Source organism: Phalaenopsis equestris, unplaced genomic scaffold (genome assembly GCF_001263595.1).
Source record: "Phalaenopsis equestris unplaced genomic scaffold, ASM126359v1 Scaffold000251, whole genome shotgun sequence".
NCBI classification, from domain to species: domain Eukaryota; kingdom Viridiplantae; phylum Streptophyta; class Magnoliopsida; order Asparagales; family Orchidaceae; genus Phalaenopsis; species Phalaenopsis equestris.
The window spans coordinates 2,094,192-2,114,785 of record NW_018164693.1 but is presented as its reverse complement, the minus strand read 5'-3'; the positions used below and the strand labels follow the sequence as shown (position 1 = coordinate 2,114,785).

Sequence of the window (20,594 nt, the reverse complement as noted above, 5' to 3'; positions counted from 1 at the left end):
ATTTGAAAAAGTCTAAATTTATCATATTCGGGACTGTCTTGTACTTGATATTGGCTCCTCAAACTCATGACCCTTTTGGGCATCCAATACCAGTCATATTGATGCTCCTCTCAACATCTGCAAAATGATAGCTCGAGGCACCATGATCTCATACTCTATATTAATGTATATTACCTCAAACTCACTACCTTCTAGAATAGTTTTATGAACTCTTTTAGAGTCTCTCTCCTGGATTCAACTCGAATCGTTGGTGTCACCTCATAGGTCGAAAGTTGAAAATCATCTCTGAAATCTTCATCTTCTCCTAGATCATCATTTATTTCTTCATTTGTTCCCTAATCAGAGAAAGCGATCACTCTCCTAGTTGTACAATCTGGTTCACTATGTCGAAACCCTTAGCACTTGAAGCAAATCTTGGTCTGAACAAATTAAGGAATGCGGCTTGGCTCCACCTGTTCTCCACACTGAATCAGCTTTTCCTCTAACGAGGTCAGCTTGGATATTCTCCTGGGTGTATTATGGTCGTAAGATCCTGATGTTGAATTATGTCTGTAAGATGTGAGGGCCTACAGTTGATGGGTTCTCTTTACTTCTGAAGCTATGGTCTGAGTATTTTGTCTATAATAAGCTAGTAGAATCTGACACTGCATCTCCCACTTCATCTTGGATCAAGTAGTAATCTTATCTTTTCCTTGACAATGGCATATGGACTTCAGAATCTCCCTATGAAAACGCAATGTCGGTCTCCTTCATCGCTTAAATATTCCTTATGGAAGGGGGATTCAAACTCTCATCTCTTTCTTCCCTTTGACTCTCCAAATCCCGGTTGAGGGTAATCTCCCCCTGGGTCTCATCATCAAATTATGCTAGCATTTGCTGAAGGCGACGAATCTCCTGCTTATCACATTTCGGATAAGGTCTGACATGCATCTCCTTGGTGACATTGTTAGTGTTTGGGATTTGTGGAGGTGGAAATATTATTTGGAGGTAGGAAAATTTTTTTTTAGTTTATGACGGATGCTAGGAAAGCCTAGTATAAGGCTAAAGTTAGGCTAGGTCTAACACTAAATGATACCGGAGGTAACCCAAACCATAATAGAAAAGCAACTATTATTACTTGAAGTAACTAAGCAATTACAATCAGCACACTTGAAAGGAAAAATAGAACATGACACCCCAAAATCAAAAATAGCAGCAAACACGACACATAATCAAACTAGGGTGGAATCTCGGGGTGGTGATGGCGATCGACGAGTGTTTGGCAATCCAACGAAGCGATAAGGAGTGATACTGAAGGAGAGGAATGGATGGTTAGGTGGCTGAAACAACTGAAAAAACATGAAAAGGTTGTTTCAGAGTTGTTGTAGCAAGGTGAAATGTCGACGGAAGCGACATAGGATGCGGGGAACTGCAGGACATCAAGGGAACGGTAGTCCGGTATGGCGGCAACGAGGACAGTCGTTGGATTGGGAAAACAACAAGGCGCGACTTTTAGGGGCGGTTGCAGCAATAGATGGAGGTCGGGAGCGACGTGGGGAGAATGCGAACGGGAAGGAATAATAAACACCATCTCGGGAGAGAAATACAGCCGGAGCACCACCCAAACCCCCGGGTACAACCCTCAAAGGGTGAAACGAAACCAGCGAATGTCCTGACAAAAATCTGAGCCAAAACTGAATCACGAATCATAATACAATGCATATATAAGAAAGGATTAAAAGGAAATGAAAGGTAATAGGAAAAAAAGCATAAGAAAAACGAGATTGTTTCGGCCTGTCTCACACAATTGTAAAATCTCGCGGCACTATAGAAGATACAGTACCGCGTCCGCAATAAGCTCCCGTGTCAGGAGATTCTCCCAATCTCTACAATTCGAGAGATAGAAAATCTCTCTCAAACTCTAACCCTAAGACTCCAAGAACAATTCTCATGCCACCCTAACCCTAAACCTATTAGGGAATATTTGTCATTAGGCACAAAAAAGATTATATTTCCCTTAGGCTAGGGCTAGGCATCAGCAAAACAATACTCTGTCTTGCACCCCCACCCCAATAAACCTTGTCCTCAAGGTGGGAAAAAAAGGAAAGTGTTGTTAGATAAAGTCGAGTGACTTCCACGTGGGTCATTATCCAGCCATCATTTTCATTTAATCAAGAATTCATAGTTACCCGCAAGACTTCGAAATATAGTCTTGTGCACATCCTTCGACTGCATCTGAATCAAACGATTGTCTGGCTTTCAGTCAATCTTAGATAATATTATAGCCCCAAACAGTTGTTTATCAATCACCAAAATCTCTATTAACTTTGTATCATGTGTCTCTTCCGTCTCTGTCAACTTTGATATTGCTTGCTTCCGTTTGTTCAAGTTGTCTGAATGTCAAATTATTTCCTCCAAGTACTCTTGCTTGAGTGTGCTCCTAATCTCTTAGCTCGATGCAGCGGCTCCCTATCTGTCGAAAGCAGTGAAGTCACACAAATCTTTTTGGTTATTGTTGCTAGAGTCCGTTCCCGACGTCAACGCTCGACCCCACGGCGGGAGGAGCTTGTTCTATGTAAAACTCCATTATCTTCTTCATTCTTTCTTCGAGGGTTGTGAATCACCGCTCAAACTACCCCCTCCATGGACAAGAAACATTCATCCATTACCGAGAAATGTTCAACTATTTCATTTTTTATGTGGCTCATTTCTTTATTTATTTTCCTCCAAATCAACTTTTTTTTTGCTAGCAGTACTTGTCATTTTTGAAGCCTAAATGTCGCGATCTCATAGTTGATTTGAATCGAGACTATTTTTCTTGGATCGATCATTGTAAGCTAACTTGAATTGGGATTTTCTACAACTATGCAAGCTGCAATATTTCCAGGTAACCTCCATCGCTATTGTACCGCGAGCTTAGAAGTCACAAATGCTGGTGTATCTGTCACGATCCCATCTGTCGGCTTCCTCAACTAGATTGAATTGTTATTGTCTTGCAAGCTGCGGTCGTCTAGTCCTCTTGTATGTCGTGAGCAGTCTGAATTGCGATTGTATTTCTTCCCGACTGGTTGAGTCATAGGATTGTGCCGCTCTGTACGTCGTGACCAATATGTTGCTTCCCATTGAGCTCTAATCGCGAACTAATTGCGATTGTCGGAAGTAGGAGCTGAAAGATGGGAGTTACCGGTCTCTGAAAGCCTCGATCGCGTTGTTTCCTTCTCTACGAAGAAAGAAGAAATTTTTAGTCTTTGTAAGTTGAAATTTCGTAGGCTCCCCCGCAAGCTCAAATAGCGGAAGAAGCACACAAGCCGACTGTTGTAATTTGGGGGGGGGGGGGGGGGGGGGGGGGAGGATGTTTAGCTCTTATTGATTTTGAATCACAAGGTCTGTGATCCTGTAGTTCCAACCCAAGTAGCTTGATTGCACTTGCATCGTTAAGGTGTAGCAGAAGGAGAAAGGTGGGACTTTCGGGTCTTTGTACACCGTGCAAGGAGTCATGTGTCTGATCCGTTCAATACCAGCGAGTTGGATGTCGCAACCCTTCTGTAGTTTCTATCTGTGATCTCAGTTGCTTCAACCCTCATCAATCTATCCTTTTTTAGATCCGATTTCCAATATCTTTGAGCTTTGATACCAATTTGATATGTCAAAATCTGAACACTTTTCGGCAAAAATTAAGGCGAACACAAATTTTATTTCTTGAAAATCAAATCAAAGTAATAAAGCACTAATAACTCACACGAATACAAAAAGACAACCACCTACAATTCGAGAGATAGGCGAACTCACTCAATTCCTACAATTCAAGAGGTAGCAAATCTCTCCCAAACTCTAACCTAAGACTTTAACACAACAATTCTCATGCCTCCCTAACCTTAAACCTATTAGGGTCAATTTATATTAAACAATAATACATAATAAAAGATTAAATTGCCCTTAGGCACACAAAAGACAAAATTACTCTTAGTCTAGGCACAGGCGCAACACATTCATTACCTAGTGATTTATAATTGATGGAGCATGACATTTCTTTAGGATGTATAATCACTCCAACTCCCAAACATAGTGTTATGTAGTTAGGAGAAGTAGTGCAGACAAAAATTCTAAATTTTATTATTGATGTTCAATTCCTATTGTATCATTGGACCTCATGATCATTTCACTATTAGGTATTTCGTATTTTTCCTACTTGTATAATAGATGCATTCTAAAGTATGAATATTTGTTTACTGTGGACATGAAAGGCCTTATTATTCTGGGATTTTAATCTTCATCTATTTCGGAAAGAAAATATATTTGTTCAAGCAAAAGACTTGCTCATCAGGTTATTATTGTTAATCTATTCTCTTCTTTACAGACTTCTCTATATCTTTCTTAACCAAACTTTAACAGCCAACTCATGCGCCAATCTACGAATCAAGGTTTTCAATAATTCATAGCTCGCATCAGCTAAACAATTACATGGTCAGTAGATAGGATTAAAGAAATAAAACTGAAACTCTCATGACAAGACAACGAGATGTAACTGCAGTCTAATCAATTTGGAAAATGTAATCCCATAAAATTTAGTGGAAATCTACATACATACCACACAATGCTCATGTATTCACATATCTAACACCCAAAGTTAGATATATACAATTATACATCTTGGTGTCATAAAGTTATGCATGTCAATGTGTATTTAACTTTTAAAAAAATAATGATGATGGTATTTTTTATTTGATGTTAAGGATTTGAGTGGTATGCATGTAAATATGAATGTATATGTGTTAGATATGTAATTACATAAGAATTGTGTGGTATATATAAATGCCCCAAAAGATATTAATCTTGGAAAATAAACTATAACCAGTAAAAAAGACATGTGGTAGTGGCATATAATAACCTCATTCTCACTGCATTGTTGAAATCCTTCATCTCACGAAATGTATTCTGTTTATCGTGGTTCAAAAAATAGAGAACATCCTGTTTATAAGGTAAAATATTTATCAGTCAAACAAATTGCAAATTAATATAAGAAATGTTATCTGCAGTAACAAGATCATTCAATCACAAACGGAACAAAAGCTAAATGGATAACAACATTGAGCTCTGAGTGAATCAAATAACAGATCAGCCCTTAAAATTTTCATAATGATGTTGAAATGCACCATGTATTGGAAATGTTTACCTTTTAAAGCTTTGTTTTGGACGGCTTATATTTTTATAATTTTACTGTCAATTTTTTAAAAAGTTATCTTCTAAGCTACAGTTTCCAGTATATTTTCTCAATAACAAGATTTATCAAACAAATTATGAGAGAAGAAAAAAATGTCTAGCGTTTTCATCTAAAGCATATATTACAAATGTTATGGTAACTTTCCCTATCACAAAAGCAATAAAAAACAAACTCCAAATAAAACCTAAGACAGAAAAAGCATGCACAGTGAATAAGGGGGTTGATATATGCATCCTAAGATATAAATTAACAGAGAGTTTCAGTGATGATTACCTGTAAACACCAATTCGCAACCAGGTAAACTTAGAAACTCATACCAGCTCCAACTAAACAAACTTTATTTTAGGAAAAATTATTTGCAAAATTGTATCAAGTAGTTTTTTCTTCACTAGATTGCCTCAATAGAGTCCTCGATAGAGCAAAGCCAGCCTTTTGACAGCTTCACAATGATGAATAAGAAGTGAACCATCCACAATACAAATCTCTCTCCTTCCCTCCTCTCTTACAAGTTCCACTTATCGTGATAATTGTTTTTTATCTCACACACGTATCTCTCTCTCACACACTTGAATCCACCCCAACCCTTTTCTTCTTTTCTCCACTCTATTTCACACATGCCTCAACTAGCACAGTATCCCGATAATTTACTTCTCCACTTTTGTCACAATTCAACCAGAAAGCTTGAAATATCAGGCAAAAACTGAAAGTCGGACATAAAAAATTTACGAAATTAAGCAAAATCTCCAAATTTTTTAAAAATATAAGTCTTCCAACACACAGAAGAGTCAACTATATTAAAAAATATATAAAACTAAAATACATCTAAATTTATTTTTTTTTCCAAATTTGCGACTGATAAAAAAATATTATTATATTACTTATCTACTGAGCTCCTGAGTCCCAACTCCTATAGACAATTCTACATTCAATCTAAAAAAAGTTTAACAGGAAATATTCATCAAATGTTATGCAAGTTAAAACAGCTCAGTAGTTAAACACACTTCTAAATTATATTAATTCAAAATTTTAGAAAGTAATATACAAAAATAGAGCAGTGTATACCATTTTTTCATGAAAAATTAAAATGCAATAACATATAGCGCAATTTTCTTATTACAATTTTCATAGATTATTTTATTTTAACATATAGTACACCGGTAACAGGAATCACCCTTCACAATATACCACAAAGGTACATCCATCCTATTAAATTTTTTAAAACAAACCTAAGAAGATAATGATCTGTCTTCATTTCCTTTGACGTAGACAGGCAGAATGCATCAGCATAATTACCATAAGGAGGTGAACCACATCATCTAAACATGCACATGCAAAGCACAGTTAATTTTGGGCAATAATAGGCCAGATATTACATACTTTGTCAGTATTGTGTGGAGCCAACAAATAAACAACCAAATGAAGAGCATTTTTACATGGTGTGCGGGATCCTGATGCTTCTCAAGAAGACTTTTGGCTATAAATTAATTTTTTAGAAAACTAGAAACAGAGAGGTAAAAATCAACACTAATGCAAATTGGGCTAGGGAACTCACTAACAAAAGTTCAACCACCAGGGCTTTCAAAACGGATTCTTGTTCTAGAACAGTTCGTGTTCGGTTCATTAAGTAGCTCGTTTTCTATTCATTCGCTAAGCAAATAAGCTAAACACAAACAATTTTTTGCACTCTGTAAATAAACAAGCCGACATGTTCGGCTCGTTTCGCTCGAAATAATTAAATTATATATATGTATGTATGTATTATGTTTAAATAATTTAATTGATTACAAGGTTACAATGATTTATAATCAATTAAAATTATTAATTAAAAAATAGAATGAAAAATATATTAAATTCTATTTAAACATATATTTTAATATAAATAATAAGATTTAAATATTACCCCTATCCTTAAAATCCTCCAGCTGCGTGACTATGGCTGTCAAAACGGCTCGTTGTTCACGAACAGCTTGTGTTTGGCTTGTTAAGAAAACGAGTCGAACATGAACAAGTTTTTTGTGGTCAATATAAATAAACTGAACACGATTAACGGTATTTTCTAACGAGTCGAACACGAGCCGAGCCTGGGCTCATTGAAACCCGGCCCATTTACACCCCTATCCACCACAAGTTATTGCTTCTATGTATGAGAAGATCTGGTCACATGGAGAAGTAAGAAACAAGTTATTGTCTATAAAAGCAGTGTAGAATCAGATTATAGGGCACTTGCCTTAAGAATCTGTGAAGGAATCTAGATTCAAAAATTGTTGAGGGAATTGAGGTGTACCTCTAATAGGTATATATAAATATTTTATGACAGTCAAGTAGCTACTAGTATTGACAAGAACCTTGTGCATCATGACAATACCAAACATATCAAAATTGATAGATAATTTATCGCTAAAAAAGTTAATGGTGGAATTGTACAACTAAGCTACATCCAGAAACTCTAAGTTGTTAAATGTCTTCACCAATGCTCTTACATTAAGCAACTTCTTGGAGTTTAATACCATACTTGTTTCTACAACATCTACGACCTAGGTTCAAAGGGAGTGAGAAAATCTAGGAAGATCGGCTTCATTTCCATGGTGATACCAAACCAACCATCTAAGGATTGATTGATGGATTAATTGGAGACAATTTGTGAAACTCCATGTGAAGCGGTGGCTAGGCGCTAAACCAATTCAGCGACTACTTAAGGGGGCGGACCAAATCCTACTTGGTTTAGGAATGCTGCCCAAGGGAGTGATTTCTCCTTCCTAATCATCCCCTATTATAAACACATTTTTTTAAGGGTTCAGTTATGCTGATTTTTCTATCAGGACAGCCGCCAGCGTCCCCCTTTTCCCTTCTAGAATTGTATCCAACAACAACGAGAAAGTGCACCGTCTGTAAATCATCTTAAAGTGGTGTTGTATATGTCCAATTTTACCTTGTCTTCATTGCTCCGGCAGTCCTCCCGTCATCAGTTTCCACACCTACCAGCTCCCAGCCACCCGCTGCCAGCCTTTTCCTTCCTGTCGTGACCCCTCCTAGGTTTCCCATTCCCTCCCATAACCCTCCTCCTCCAGCCTTCCTGTTTAGCCAGCCTCCCTTGGATTCCAACCATTCCTTGTTCCTCTCAGCTGTAATTCCCTTCCAGCCCTCTGTCTTGTCGTCCTCTCATCCCCTCCAGTCCATCCAAGGGTGCTGCCAGCCCTCCGAACGCTCTGACAATCTCCTGCCACCTTTCCCCGACCTTCCACTCAATGCCAAAACTACCTTCCAACCAACCAGCTGCCACCACCACCTCCCACCAGCATCTCTACTCACTGGCCAGCCGCCACCCTTCCTTTTCACTGTCGCCCTAAAGTGTCATTTTATGTTTGTTATCGTGTAATTCATGTTTTAAAGAAACTTAGTTGTAACTTATTTGAATTTCAACAATAATATTTTTGTTTCTATGGTGGATTTGGGCTAACTCCGGTATCAATTGGTATCGAAGCCAGATTAACTCGTCTTATCCTAATATTGTCAAGCAGCAGCCCCCAAACCACCTCCACCAAAAATCTCCTTTCATATTCTCAAACCAGAGTCAAACTTTGACCTAACTCTAATTTACACTTGTTGATTTTTCAAAATCAGCATCCCTAAATCAATTTTTATACCCCCTTTCACCTCCAAATTATAAACCCTAACCATGCCATCAAGCAGACACATGTCCGAGTCTACCAAGGAAGCGATACAGCGAGAGATACGTCGATTTCAGCGGAGGCTTATAGACATTGAGAATGAAACCCAAGGAGGACTTACCCTCCATGGTGGCAAGAAAAATCGAAGGGGCCAAAGAGACGAGAATTTAAACCCTTTCCATCTGTAGGATTTCAGTATAAAGAAGATAGGACACGAAGATTTGGAATCTAGTATCAAAGGAGGCCGAGAGAGAATGCCGCATATGGAGGCGCTATGACTTCGGAATAAAAATGGATCTACCAAAATTTGGAGATATGGATCTTGGTGACTTTATCAAATAGCTGTAGTCAGTTGAGAGAATCTTCGAATACAAAGATGTGATGAAATGGTAAAACTATAGCCATCAAATAGAGGAAGAGCACCTCCTTGTGAAAGAAAAACTTGAAGAGGAAGAAGGCAGTGACAACATTACCAAATAGGAGAAGATGAGGAAGGCGGTGCAGAGAAAACATCTATATCCTCATTAACAACATGATATATTTCTAAGACTCCACCTACAACAAAGAGATATATAAGTTAAGAAGTTCACAACACAGTTTGACCAGTTGCAGATGACGTGTGAGTTGGTCGACTCAGAGGTACATTCCATAGCTCAACATCTGGGTGGTCTAAAGCTTGCTATTAGCAAATTCATGCAACTACAACCTTATTGGATAATGGAAGATGTCTGAACCTTAGCCCTGAAGATGGAGAGGCAACAAAAACAAAGCAGGCAACCACCACCTGTCCAGCAGTCATGTGTAGTGGGATACATCAGTAGGAAACCGACCAACTGAGTTGAGAAAAATGGTTTGGAAAAGGATAGAGCCACCCCGAGTGAGACGCCTGAAAATAGAAGCATGTCTACAATAGGCCCCGCCAGAAAATGCTTCAAATGCCATGGATTTGCACACATCTCATCCAGGTGCGAGAAGAGTCGAATTGTATCTTTCACCAAGTAGGGCGCAGTGGAGTTGGTTAACGATGAGGCGACAACTAAGGAATAGGGTGAGATGTATCATCTTCCACTGGATGAAGGCGAGATACAAGGGATCGGTAGTGACTTCGCCACAACATATTCTACACCTATTGCACTATGAATGGGAAGGTATACAGTCTCATCATCAATAGAGAGAGCAACGAGAACATGGTGTCTACACAAATGGTAGAGAAATTGAGCCTCATGAATTAGAGGCATTCTGAGCTATATACTTCGACGCGGTTGAAGAAGGAGAACAAGATCGGCATTGATTGGAGATGCCTAGTGGAGTTTTCAATTGAAAGTAGCTACACGATAATGTGTGATGAGGATTATTCCCGTGGATGTCTGCTACTTGTTTGGGAGACCGTGGCAATCTGACCGTATGGCTCGGCATGACGGATTTAGAAACACCTACTTCTTAACCAAGGATAGAAAGCACATCGTCCTTCCTTCAGCGAAGCCAAAGATCAAATGTGTTATTGCCAACAGAACAGCGTCGGTGTAAGGCCTGTTTGGTGATGATAGAGGATGATAAGACTGCGATGCTAATTCCATACATGGGACAGTCGCGACAGAGTATTTCAAGGCATCACAATCGAAACCTTACCGCAATGGCCACCGCCATTCAGGGAGGATCAGGTCACACTCATGTTCGATCAGGTTGAACCATCCTTGGGATCATTTAGGAGGATTCAATGGTAGATATGTGACAAGCAGACCCAGTTCAGTTCAATAGTGGACCCCTAGAAGGTTGGATTGATATGGATGTATACTCTCAATTGAAGAAAACTCCTCTGGTATTTTGGGAGACAGTGTAGCCGACCGTGGGATCTAGGTGCTTCTTGGATCGCAGTAAATGACCTCTCAATCCCGGGAGATTACAACAGTTCACTTTTAACGTGCAAATAGAAGCTTGACGAATGAAGTCAAAGCTCCCTCAATTCCATGAGACTGACGCAGGGCCTAGAGAGTAAACCGATTCAGCAGGGACTTAACGAGGCAGGTACTTCGGTCAAGGCTGTCGTCCAAGGGGAGGGATTTCCCCCTCCTAGTTATCTCTTATTATAAATATGTTATTTTAAGTTTTAGGGTTCAATTTTCTGAGCTTCCTGTCAGAACAGCCTCCAACGTCCCCCTTTTTTCTTCTAAGGTTGTATCCGACGACAAAAATATGCTTCAACTATAGCTGTTGCTCCGACAATCCTGCAGCCACCGATTCCCGCGCCAACCAGCTCCAAACCACCCCCTACCAGCATTTTCCTTCATGTCGTGACCCCTCCTAGGTTTCTCATTCCCTCCATAACTCCCCTCCTCCAGCCTTCCCGTTCAGCAAGTCTTCACATTCAACTAGCCTCTACTGGATTCCATTTGTTACTTCACCCTACCTCTTCCTCTCAACCGTAGTTGTCTTCCAGCCCTCTGTTTTGCTGCCCTCCCAGCCCCTCCAATCCACCAAGGGTTGTCGCCAACCCTCCAAACTCACTGATAGCTGTCGGCCAATTTCTAGATTTTGAAAATAATTTTTAAATTTTAATTTAATATAAGAGAGATATAATTTTAGTTTTGAAAGTAGTGTATTTTATTTATTTTTTTTAAAAGAGATCAAATGGATCTCATTAATCTAATAGTTTGCATAATCGTGTCTGATACAGCGAATACTACACCTTCCCGAAAAAAGAGTGGACCCAATCCTGCAAACTAAGAGGTTTATGACATCCGTTTGACCTGCAAACTTTTTATGCTTGACCGACAAGTTCTCCTATATAATATAAATATTATGTAGAGTTTATTTTACATGGGTTCCAAGTTCCCTATAGAGTCAAGCTCCTATAGTTAATTACATCCCAAATGGCGGGCGTCACTTGAAAAAACTCCCTATAATGATCAGATGTACTAGTCTGCAAAAATCCAAAGTTTATGTTTTCACATAGGACGTGGAAAAGCAAGTGGGAGTGTCTCAAGTATGGAACATTTATTTTCAGGAGTCCAAAGGAAGGAAATGTATGGGACGTCACAGATTCTGAGAAGAACCCTCAGTGACTTCCCAAACTATTCTACTGTGCGGTTGCATTTTGGAAATGATGTTATTTGAGTGATCCAATCCTGTCAATTTTATTATTTGGTACTTACACTTGCATAATACCTGATTATGTAGATAGTTCACAACATCGAAACCTAAGAAGAGTTAGAACTTACGCTGCGCATCATGATTGCACAAGAGCCTAAAAAGTGTGCAAAAATTTACATCGCGCCGGGCGAGCTACCTCGAAGTCCTATGGGTTGTTATTGTTTAATTTTAATGATAGGTTTGTTGTTGTAGACTTGTTTGATCTCTTGAAGGTGTGCTTCTGCAGGTCCTCGAAGCACTGCCCATGGGGTATATTCCAAGCTCCTTGTTGAAGTATTTGTCTTAAGGTCTAAGGATCAAGAAGTTCTACCATATATGTTGCAATGTTTTGGTTTTGCATGTAAAATAAATGAATGCAGGTAAGAAAGTATTGTGAAGTAAATAAACGAACTGCAGTGCATAAAATAAAATGTGTACTTGGGCTTCTACTACTGTTGCATGGTTAGTTCATAAAGCATAATATAATTTGCAGATATTTTAAATAAATTACAGAAAAAGAAAGCAAGAATTCTAGTGTGAAAAGCAGCAAAACGAGTCGAAACAAAACAAGAACCGGCAAAGCAAAACCCGTGGTCATATATGGAAGACCAAGACTAGGAATAAGACATCAGTAAAGGTAGGGGCTCAGAGCTGCACTGTGTGCTTCCCAACTACGGGTAAGAGTTACCAACCCGACAATCTACGGAAAGCAGTCTTTAACCTCAATCCAAGTGACTAGTCGTGAACTTGTAAGTTTTACCAAAATTCTTTAATTTTTCATGCAAAAGCTGTTGTTTAGATTTACATTCAGAGTTCACTTTAACAGACAAAAGAAATTTTATTTTTATTTTTATAAATATTTTGTAAAGTCCATAAGCTAATTACTCTAATCAGGCAATGACTACTGGATACTTAAGAGCATCGAGGGCAACAATCTCACCAAAAGTTGGCGAATAGTACATCGGCCCTTATCCTCTCTCCTCATTAAAGGTCTTTAAGGTAGGAGATATTATTCTGATAATCTCACTTCGTATTCCTCGTTTAAATACACATAAGCAATGTCGTCATCGCCCTCGCCACCTAGACCCTAGACTTATTCTAGCCCGGTGATTCATATGTGGCATTAGCAAATGTCTTCAATTACCAAAACGATTTGAGTGTAATGTTCAAGCTCAGATCCCGATGCATTGGATTTCATTGTAAGTTAAGTCATTGCGGAAATTTAATTTTTTTATTTAATTAAGGATGTCATGAACCACATCTTGGTGTAACCTCATGTTTAATGTTTTAATCAATTTGTGAATTAAGGTAAGTGTCTAGTATCATCATTCATTAAAAAATTAAATAGATAAACCATCACCTAGGGTGTGATAATAAAATCTAGGAAGCATATACTTTAACCTGTGCTTGAAGTGATTTAAGGTGTTTTACTCTTAATTAAGTTTTTTCAAATAATTTTCAAATATCTTTTAGGTGTTTCAAATAATTAAATCAGAAATTCTAATTTTGACCTAATCATTTACAAGAGAAATAAAATGAAAAAAAAATGTCGGTCCACCTCCAAAACTAACAAAGCCAAAAATGCGAGAAACATCAAGTGACTCGGCCTAAAAGTGTTTAAATTCTTTCAACTGTAATTAAATTGACCCCCGAAAAGAGTGTTTCAATCTCTTCCAAGAAAGTGTTTTGATCGGCCCGAAAGTTTTCTAATTCAGCATAAAAAAGAACGAAGTCCAAAAGCCACAAAACGGAACCAAAAAGTGCAGCCCTCAAGCCACCAAAAAGACCCAAAAAGTGCGACACACAAGCCTCCAAACAGACCCAAAAAGTGCAGCACACAAGCCGCCAAACAGGCCCAAAAAGTGCAGCCCACAAGCCGCCAAACTGGCACAAAAAGTGTAGTTCACAAGTGGCCAAACTGACCCAAAAAGTGCAGCCCACAACAACACGTTTAAAGCCCCCAAACAACCATTTTAAATGTCCCGAAAAGCAATTTCAAATCTCTAAAACAATAAAAATGAAGAGCCAAAACAGTTCCAAAATCGTGTTCAAAACAGTCATAAAACAATGCCTTTGTGAATGTAAATTCCCCTAAACTTTTGAATGAAATATATAGAACTTTTTTTTTTCTTTTTATTCTTTTTATGGAATGGTGATATTCAAGTATAACAAAAAGAATGAACCATAGAATTGAAGAGAATAAATATGCTAACTCTAGCAAATTGATAATGGAAACCAGTAAGCCCAACCACATCAGAGAAGTCTCTTCACATCAGCTTTACCATCACAAGTTAAATGCATTAATGCTCACTTCCAGGTGTCAAACAAAAATTGAAGTATGAATTCATCAAAAATAACATGTTCACAGATATTGAATTATCCTAACCAGTAAATTGATCAAAAATAAAATGCTAGGAGCTATGAAGCATGAGAAGAAATATATGCACGCCAACCACACAATTGTAAAAAAAAAGCCTAAACAGAAGAGTTTCATAACTTGACATTGTCTAAACAATACAACATAATCAAATTGAAATAGACTTCATCCAATGCAAGGCACAATTAATTTTGGGCAATAATAACAAACAATTTAAGGTGTGGAGGCATAATTTATTTTAACCATACAAATTTTTTTCAGCAGAAAACAAAAAAAAAATTACAATATTATCTAAGACAAGCAAATTGTTCAGGTATTAAAAAAACAGAGAAAGACATCATAAAAAATACAAGCAGGTTTCAAGATTTGTTGGAACCAAATGCTTAGATGCACGGTCTGTGGTGAACAGTAAGTAACAATCGAAATAGAAGGCAAGATAGGGGAGTGTAAACCTGCGTGCGGGAGTGTGGCGGACGTTGGACAGAGACTTTCGAACGGAAGAAGGAAAGCGAAGGAATTCTGGCGAGAGCGGGGAATTCAACGCAGAGAGGCTGCGGTGAGTGGGTCTCCTGGTCGCGCGAGAGAGGGTAGCAGGTGAGGGTTTCGATCGCAGAGAGAAGTTGAGGAGGGCCTCTGGTCGCAATGAAAAAGAGGCGTGTTACGGTGCAGGGGGAGAAGGTGTCAAGTGTGAGAAGGTGTAGAGCGGGAGAGGCGAGCAAGGGTTCGCGGTATCGAGAGGAGAGCAGAAGGGAGTGGGAGAAGGCGTTTTCGACTGGGATACTGGAGGCGAACACTTGGAGTTTCGATCGAGAGGGAGAAGCTGAGCGGGTTTTTAACACAGAGCTTCTGTCGAGAGGAAGGGGATGAATCGAGTGGTCTCGGTGCAGAGGTGGCATCGAGTGAGGGCTTCAGTGAGGATTTCGGTGGAGGAGATCAAGAAGGGGAAGCAGGCAAGCAAGGAAGAGAGTCGAGCGGACTCCGATGCAGAGATGAGAGACGAGCTGTGCGGGAGAGGGTCTCGAGCGGGACTAATGTCGGAGAGCAGAGCGAGGTCTCGGTGGCGAGGAGAAGAAGCGAGAGAGAGAAGGGGGGCGGGCGAATGAACACCACTTGGTGGAGAAGGGAGCCGCAATTCTTGTATGTCGGGAAATCTCGAGATAACGGCTACGCAGGGAATTAAATGGTTTCCTTTCATTCACCCGACTTACTTGGAGAAACATTACTCCAAATTATATTTAATTAAGGCGGGATAGAGAGGTCGCGAGAGAGGGAGCAGGTCAGCCGAACGGCTGCTCGGTCGGGCGAGGAAGAGAGGAGGCGGAGGCGAACCGAACAGATGTTCAGCCGAGCGAGGAAGAGAAGTGAGCGGGGGTCTTCGGCGCAGAGAATAAGTGAACTAGAGGGGTCAAAGGTTTCTGGGTGAGCTTTAAAGGAAGGCGAGGGTCTCGAGTGGGAGAGATGAAGAAGGCGAATGCGGTGCTTCTCTGTGAAGAAGGATCGGGAGAGAGGGAGAGAGGGAGAGAGGGAGAGAGGGAGAGCGACGGGCTTCAGTGGCAGAGAGGAGAGGTGAGCGGCTTCGGTGCCGGGGAGAGGAGCCGAGCGGGGGACTTCGGTGCAGAAGGCAGGAGTCGAGCGAGAGGAGGAAGAGGCGAATGCTTTCTCGAGTGGGAGAGATGAAGAAGGCGAATGCGGTGCTTCTCTGTGAAGAAGGATCGGGAGAGAGGGAGAGAGGGAGAGAGGGAGAGAGGGAGAGGTGGCAGAGAGGAGAGGTGAGCGGCTTCGGTGCCGGGGAGAGGAGCCGAGCGGGGGACTTCGGTGCAGAAGGCAGGAGTCGAGCGAGAGGAGGAAGAGGCGAATGCTTTCGGTGCAGAGACAAGATCAAGCCGAAGGAGGAGTTTTTGATGCCAAGAAAGAGAGGCAGAGTGGGAATGAGTGATCTTTGGTCCAGGGAAGCGAGCAGGTGAGTTGAACGGTTGTTCGCTCGGGCAAGGAAGAGGAAGCGGAGGCGAACCAAACAGCTGTTCAGTCGAGCGAGGAAGAGAAGCGAGCGGGGGTCTTCGGCGCAAAGGGGAGGAGGCGAGTCGTGCATCCGGAGAGAAGAGAGGCGAGCCCCTTCTTTGTATGCCCGAATCTTCAAAGTAGGCGTTACAAGAGACTGGGTGGCTGATTCATTAGTTTCCCTGAGTGCTCCAGGCTTAATTAGAAGCTCATAAACTCCAGGTTGGGCGGGTAATTTTGAAATTCAAAATTTGAAATTATAAATTGTGTGAACTGAGGTAATTAGCCCTCCACATGTTGGTCATTAACCCTTGCAACTAAAAGTTGAGTGCTTGGGACCACTCATGCGAGGTCTTCACAAATATGAATCAAGAAGTGGTTTGAAGTTCTATGTGAGGTGGGCTCCGTCACTAATACACTAGGATGGTCAATAAAAAACTCCTAAAGCTAGATCCTAGGTTCTACGAGGAGAAAACTAAGACCTCACTGAAAATGAGGTCAGCAACATCCCCCCGCCACCTTTCCCCAGTCTTCCACATACTATCAGAACTACCTTCCAACCAAATGGCGGCCACCAATGCCTCCCACCAGCAGCTTTACTTGTTGACCAACCGCCACCAATCCCCTTCACCGTCGCCCTAAAATGTTTTTTTTATGTTTTTTATCGGCTATTTCCTATTTTGAATAATTGCTGTTGTAACCTATTTGAACTTCAGCAGTACTATTTTAATTATTGTTGTGATTTTAGGTTAACTCAACTATCACCATCATTAGTTTTTATTATCTTCCTATTTATTTTTATTTCAGAATTCTTTCCTTTTCATGTTTAGATTGGATATATTTGATAAGAATGTAAAGCGAAGGGGTCGGTTTCCTTATATATGTAGCCTTATTAGTTTTTCTTCCCATAGTTAAGATTGATAATGAGAATTCCCTCCCATAGTTTTTCTTCACTTAGAAATGTTAATTCAATCATAAGTCCTACCAAAATATTTGTTATGGCATTTGCATAAAATCATTAAATTCTTTTACCATAAAAGGTTCACATTGTCAATAAGGCAAACTGTGAGGTCCATTTTTCAAGCATGATCCTCTACAAGCAAATGATAGAGTCAAAACGAAACACAGCTTACCAATAATAGTCAGGATAACAGTAACGCGTTTTTCTTAGAAACCAGCAATTAAAGCATAAGCATGGTTAAAATATTTTATAATGCAGAGAAGAAAAGCAATTCTTTTTCACATTTTTTTGATGAAAAAATGTACAAATTTTCAGGAGATGCATAACCCAATTAATAGCTCTAAAATAGAAACAACTAGAGGGGGAAAAAAAGGACACTAACTAATTCTTCAGGAAATACCGAAAAAGAAATTTTGTAAACAAAAAGTTTCTGAAAACAAATCCTGGGAAATAATTAAAAAATTTTATTCTCCTTCACATGGAAATAAATGATCATAATCTATAGAATCAAGATCTCCTTGACTTGAACATGCATGGAACCACCCCTCTTGGAAATAGTGGAGCGATTGAACTCGAATACTGGTGGACTGTAATTCGAGTGATTTCTAAAATTATAATTAATTGATGAAAGTTGCTCAAGAGATTTTCTAAAAAATTGTTCAAGATCTTGACACAAGTATTCTCAATGGTAAATTTTAAGAGGTCAAGGCCTCAAGTAAAGAATAAGTTGTTATAACTTGGAGGTCATAGTTTTGAACCACAAAAATAGCCTCTACGTAATGCAAGAGTAAGAATAAATTAGCCCATCTTCAAAACTAAATTAACAAAAGCTTTATGAAATGGGTTACACCCTTACTCATGCATTTGCTACCATTTGTTAAAAGTAAAAATGGTTTATCAATACCTTCAAAAAATGCCATACATCAATTAACGACCAAACAGCAAGCCTGATTTGTATAAGATAACTGAAGACATCGGCATATATTTGTAAAGCATCTTGAGTTAAAACAATATTTACAGGCCAGCCCACTCGGTAACCCAACACCACAAAATCAAAAGCTTGAATTCCTGCCAATTGAAAGACAAAATAACAAACTGGAGCAAATAGCTACAAAAAAAATTTACAAACAAAGCGTTTTCGCATGTGCAGCCCATACCTTTTGTAAAAACTGGCTGATATGCACTCTGTCCTTTAATGTGAACGAACAATCTTTCTTTATAAAGATCGCTCTCACACGAAGACCTCTGCAAAGCCAAATCTAAAAGTCCCTGTATCTTTGATGCTTCCTGTTCACACTGAAGGGCCGACCATTTCTTGCATAAAGATGGAACTCGATCAAATTTAGAACCCAAAATGTGAATCAGTCGATATATAGAATTGTCCAAAGGGTGAAGGTAGTTTATTCAAGAGATTAATAAAATACCTGGCAACTTAGAGACATCACAAACAAATCAGCCCAGTCAGATACTTCCATAAAATGATAGCGCCGCAGTGCCAACAAGTGTTCTCGAAGATTAAAGCCTTCCTCAAGAAACTTAACAGTAAAGAAGCTTACATACTCATATCTTCAAGTAATGAATGTCGTAAAGGTGAATCAAAGCTTAAGGAGAGGAAAGAAGATGGCATTGAGCAAACAGAAACATGTATTAAAGTGAATAGCTTATTAAGTTGCATTTTATAAAGTTTTCCCTCCCACACAGCCAGTAACAAGCCTGCAATTCAAATCTTAATGGAACTCAAGCTTCCATGAATATGAACTAGTCCTCAGATCTGCTAAAGAAGTTACCCTAAAAGCTTTTTACACCCTAGCCATAGACCACTATCTGAAGCATCAAATGGATTGGTCCAGTTCAGCCCTATTTTGGTGAGTTTCGGGTATAAAGTTTCTGTTATTGTTTTCATTGCATTCATTCCATTCATCTCAGCCATAGATATATTGACTGGCTAAAAGAAAATGAACGGTGCATATACAATGAAATTCAGCTTTAGCAAAACAACAGCCACCAACAAGCACAAAATAAGATTCACAGAAAAGCCCGTTGAAATTAAAACCTAACTTCAAGGATACTGAAGTAATATTTCTAGTAGAATACATCTGTCAATTATTATATCCAACGGTATCAAAAACTTTTGTTCCGAATGAATATCACCATCACTATAGGTGGCATTTTTAATTGGGTATTTTAATGTTTTTGCCCAATCTGCTCCACCAGAAGCATCAGGCGGTTGGACAGCTCTTTGTAACTTTGTTTCTCCTGCTGGGCATAAAAAAACTGAGATTGGTTGATTTTCTACTGTTGCTTTAATAGCACTGCCGGAGTACTTCGCTCCTCTAGCAGAACCGCCCAGTTGCGCAGGCAAAGAAGCTTCGGCCTTAGATCTATCACCAGAACGTAAAGACGATCTTTCTGAATGAAGCTTAAAAGGGTCTGTAACTGAAGAAAAGTCGTAATTTGGAAAATATGATGAGTGCTTGTTGATAAAACTTGTGTCCTTTGAGTTTCCCGCTGTAGGAAGCCAAAGAGTTTTGGTTAACATAGGGTTCATGTTAAAAGCGTAGGGCCAACTAAAACTTGAAGAGAAAGAAGATAGAGATCCAAATGTCCCAGTTGAAGTTTGCATTTCCCTTAATCCATCAGAACTAAGCATGAAACGGCCAGATGCTTTGGATAAAAATGTTTCATCAAAAGTACACTTATCTGTACCCCCATCATCATTTTCAAAGCAGTATTCTGTCAAATGGAGCTGCTGTGGACCGGGGCAATTCATATAGGCACAGAATGGATTGCTCAGGAGCCCACCTAGGGGCCAACACCCACCAGACTGACATACTTCAGTTCTGTCATTAAATATTCTAAGATCCATAATAGCATCACAGTTGGGGGAAGCAGAAATCTGATTTGTTTTCCTCTTTTCATGTTGAAGGTGAGAACAAGCGATATTATCTAAGTCTTCAGTAGAACTAAGGAAAGAAGAGGGATGTAAAGATGGCCAATTGATTTTAGCATAAGTTCGTAATATGCTGTTTTTAGCATGATCTGCCGTTAAGTTTGAAAACATAGATTTCGATGGTTTGCATATATTATCAGGCAAATCATAGAAATTTTCAGCTATACTTTCATCATTATATTCATGTGAAGAAACTTCTGAAGATTGTGATAGTTCCAACTCGAATGCAGACTCAACCCACAAAATAGAATCATCAGAATCTGCATCATCAGAAGTCCTGCAACAAAAGGTTAAAAAGATCTTTAAAATTT

At 39.4% G+C, this 20,594-nt stretch overlaps 1 protein-coding gene across 2 annotated transcripts in view; it reads right to left on the bottom strand.

Moving 5' to 3' along the window:
* Positions 1–20,594, bottom strand: part of LOC110024312 — a 105,595-nt gene that overhangs the window by 61,988 nt on the left and 23,013 nt on the right. For both annotated transcript variants that reach the window (XM_020724202.1, XM_020724203.1), the window contains exons 6-10: positions 19,403–20,560; positions 18,758–18,899; positions 18,491–18,647; positions 18,238–18,401; positions 4,868–4,947 (exon numbers count right to left, since the gene is read on the bottom strand). In XM_020724202.1, the coding sequence (XP_020579861.1) occupies positions 4,868–4,947; positions 18,238–18,401; positions 18,491–18,647; positions 18,758–18,899; positions 19,403–20,560 (1,701 nt within the window). The remainder of the gene's footprint in view (positions 1–4,867; positions 4,948–18,237; positions 18,402–18,490; positions 18,648–18,757; positions 18,900–19,402; positions 20,561–20,594) is intronic.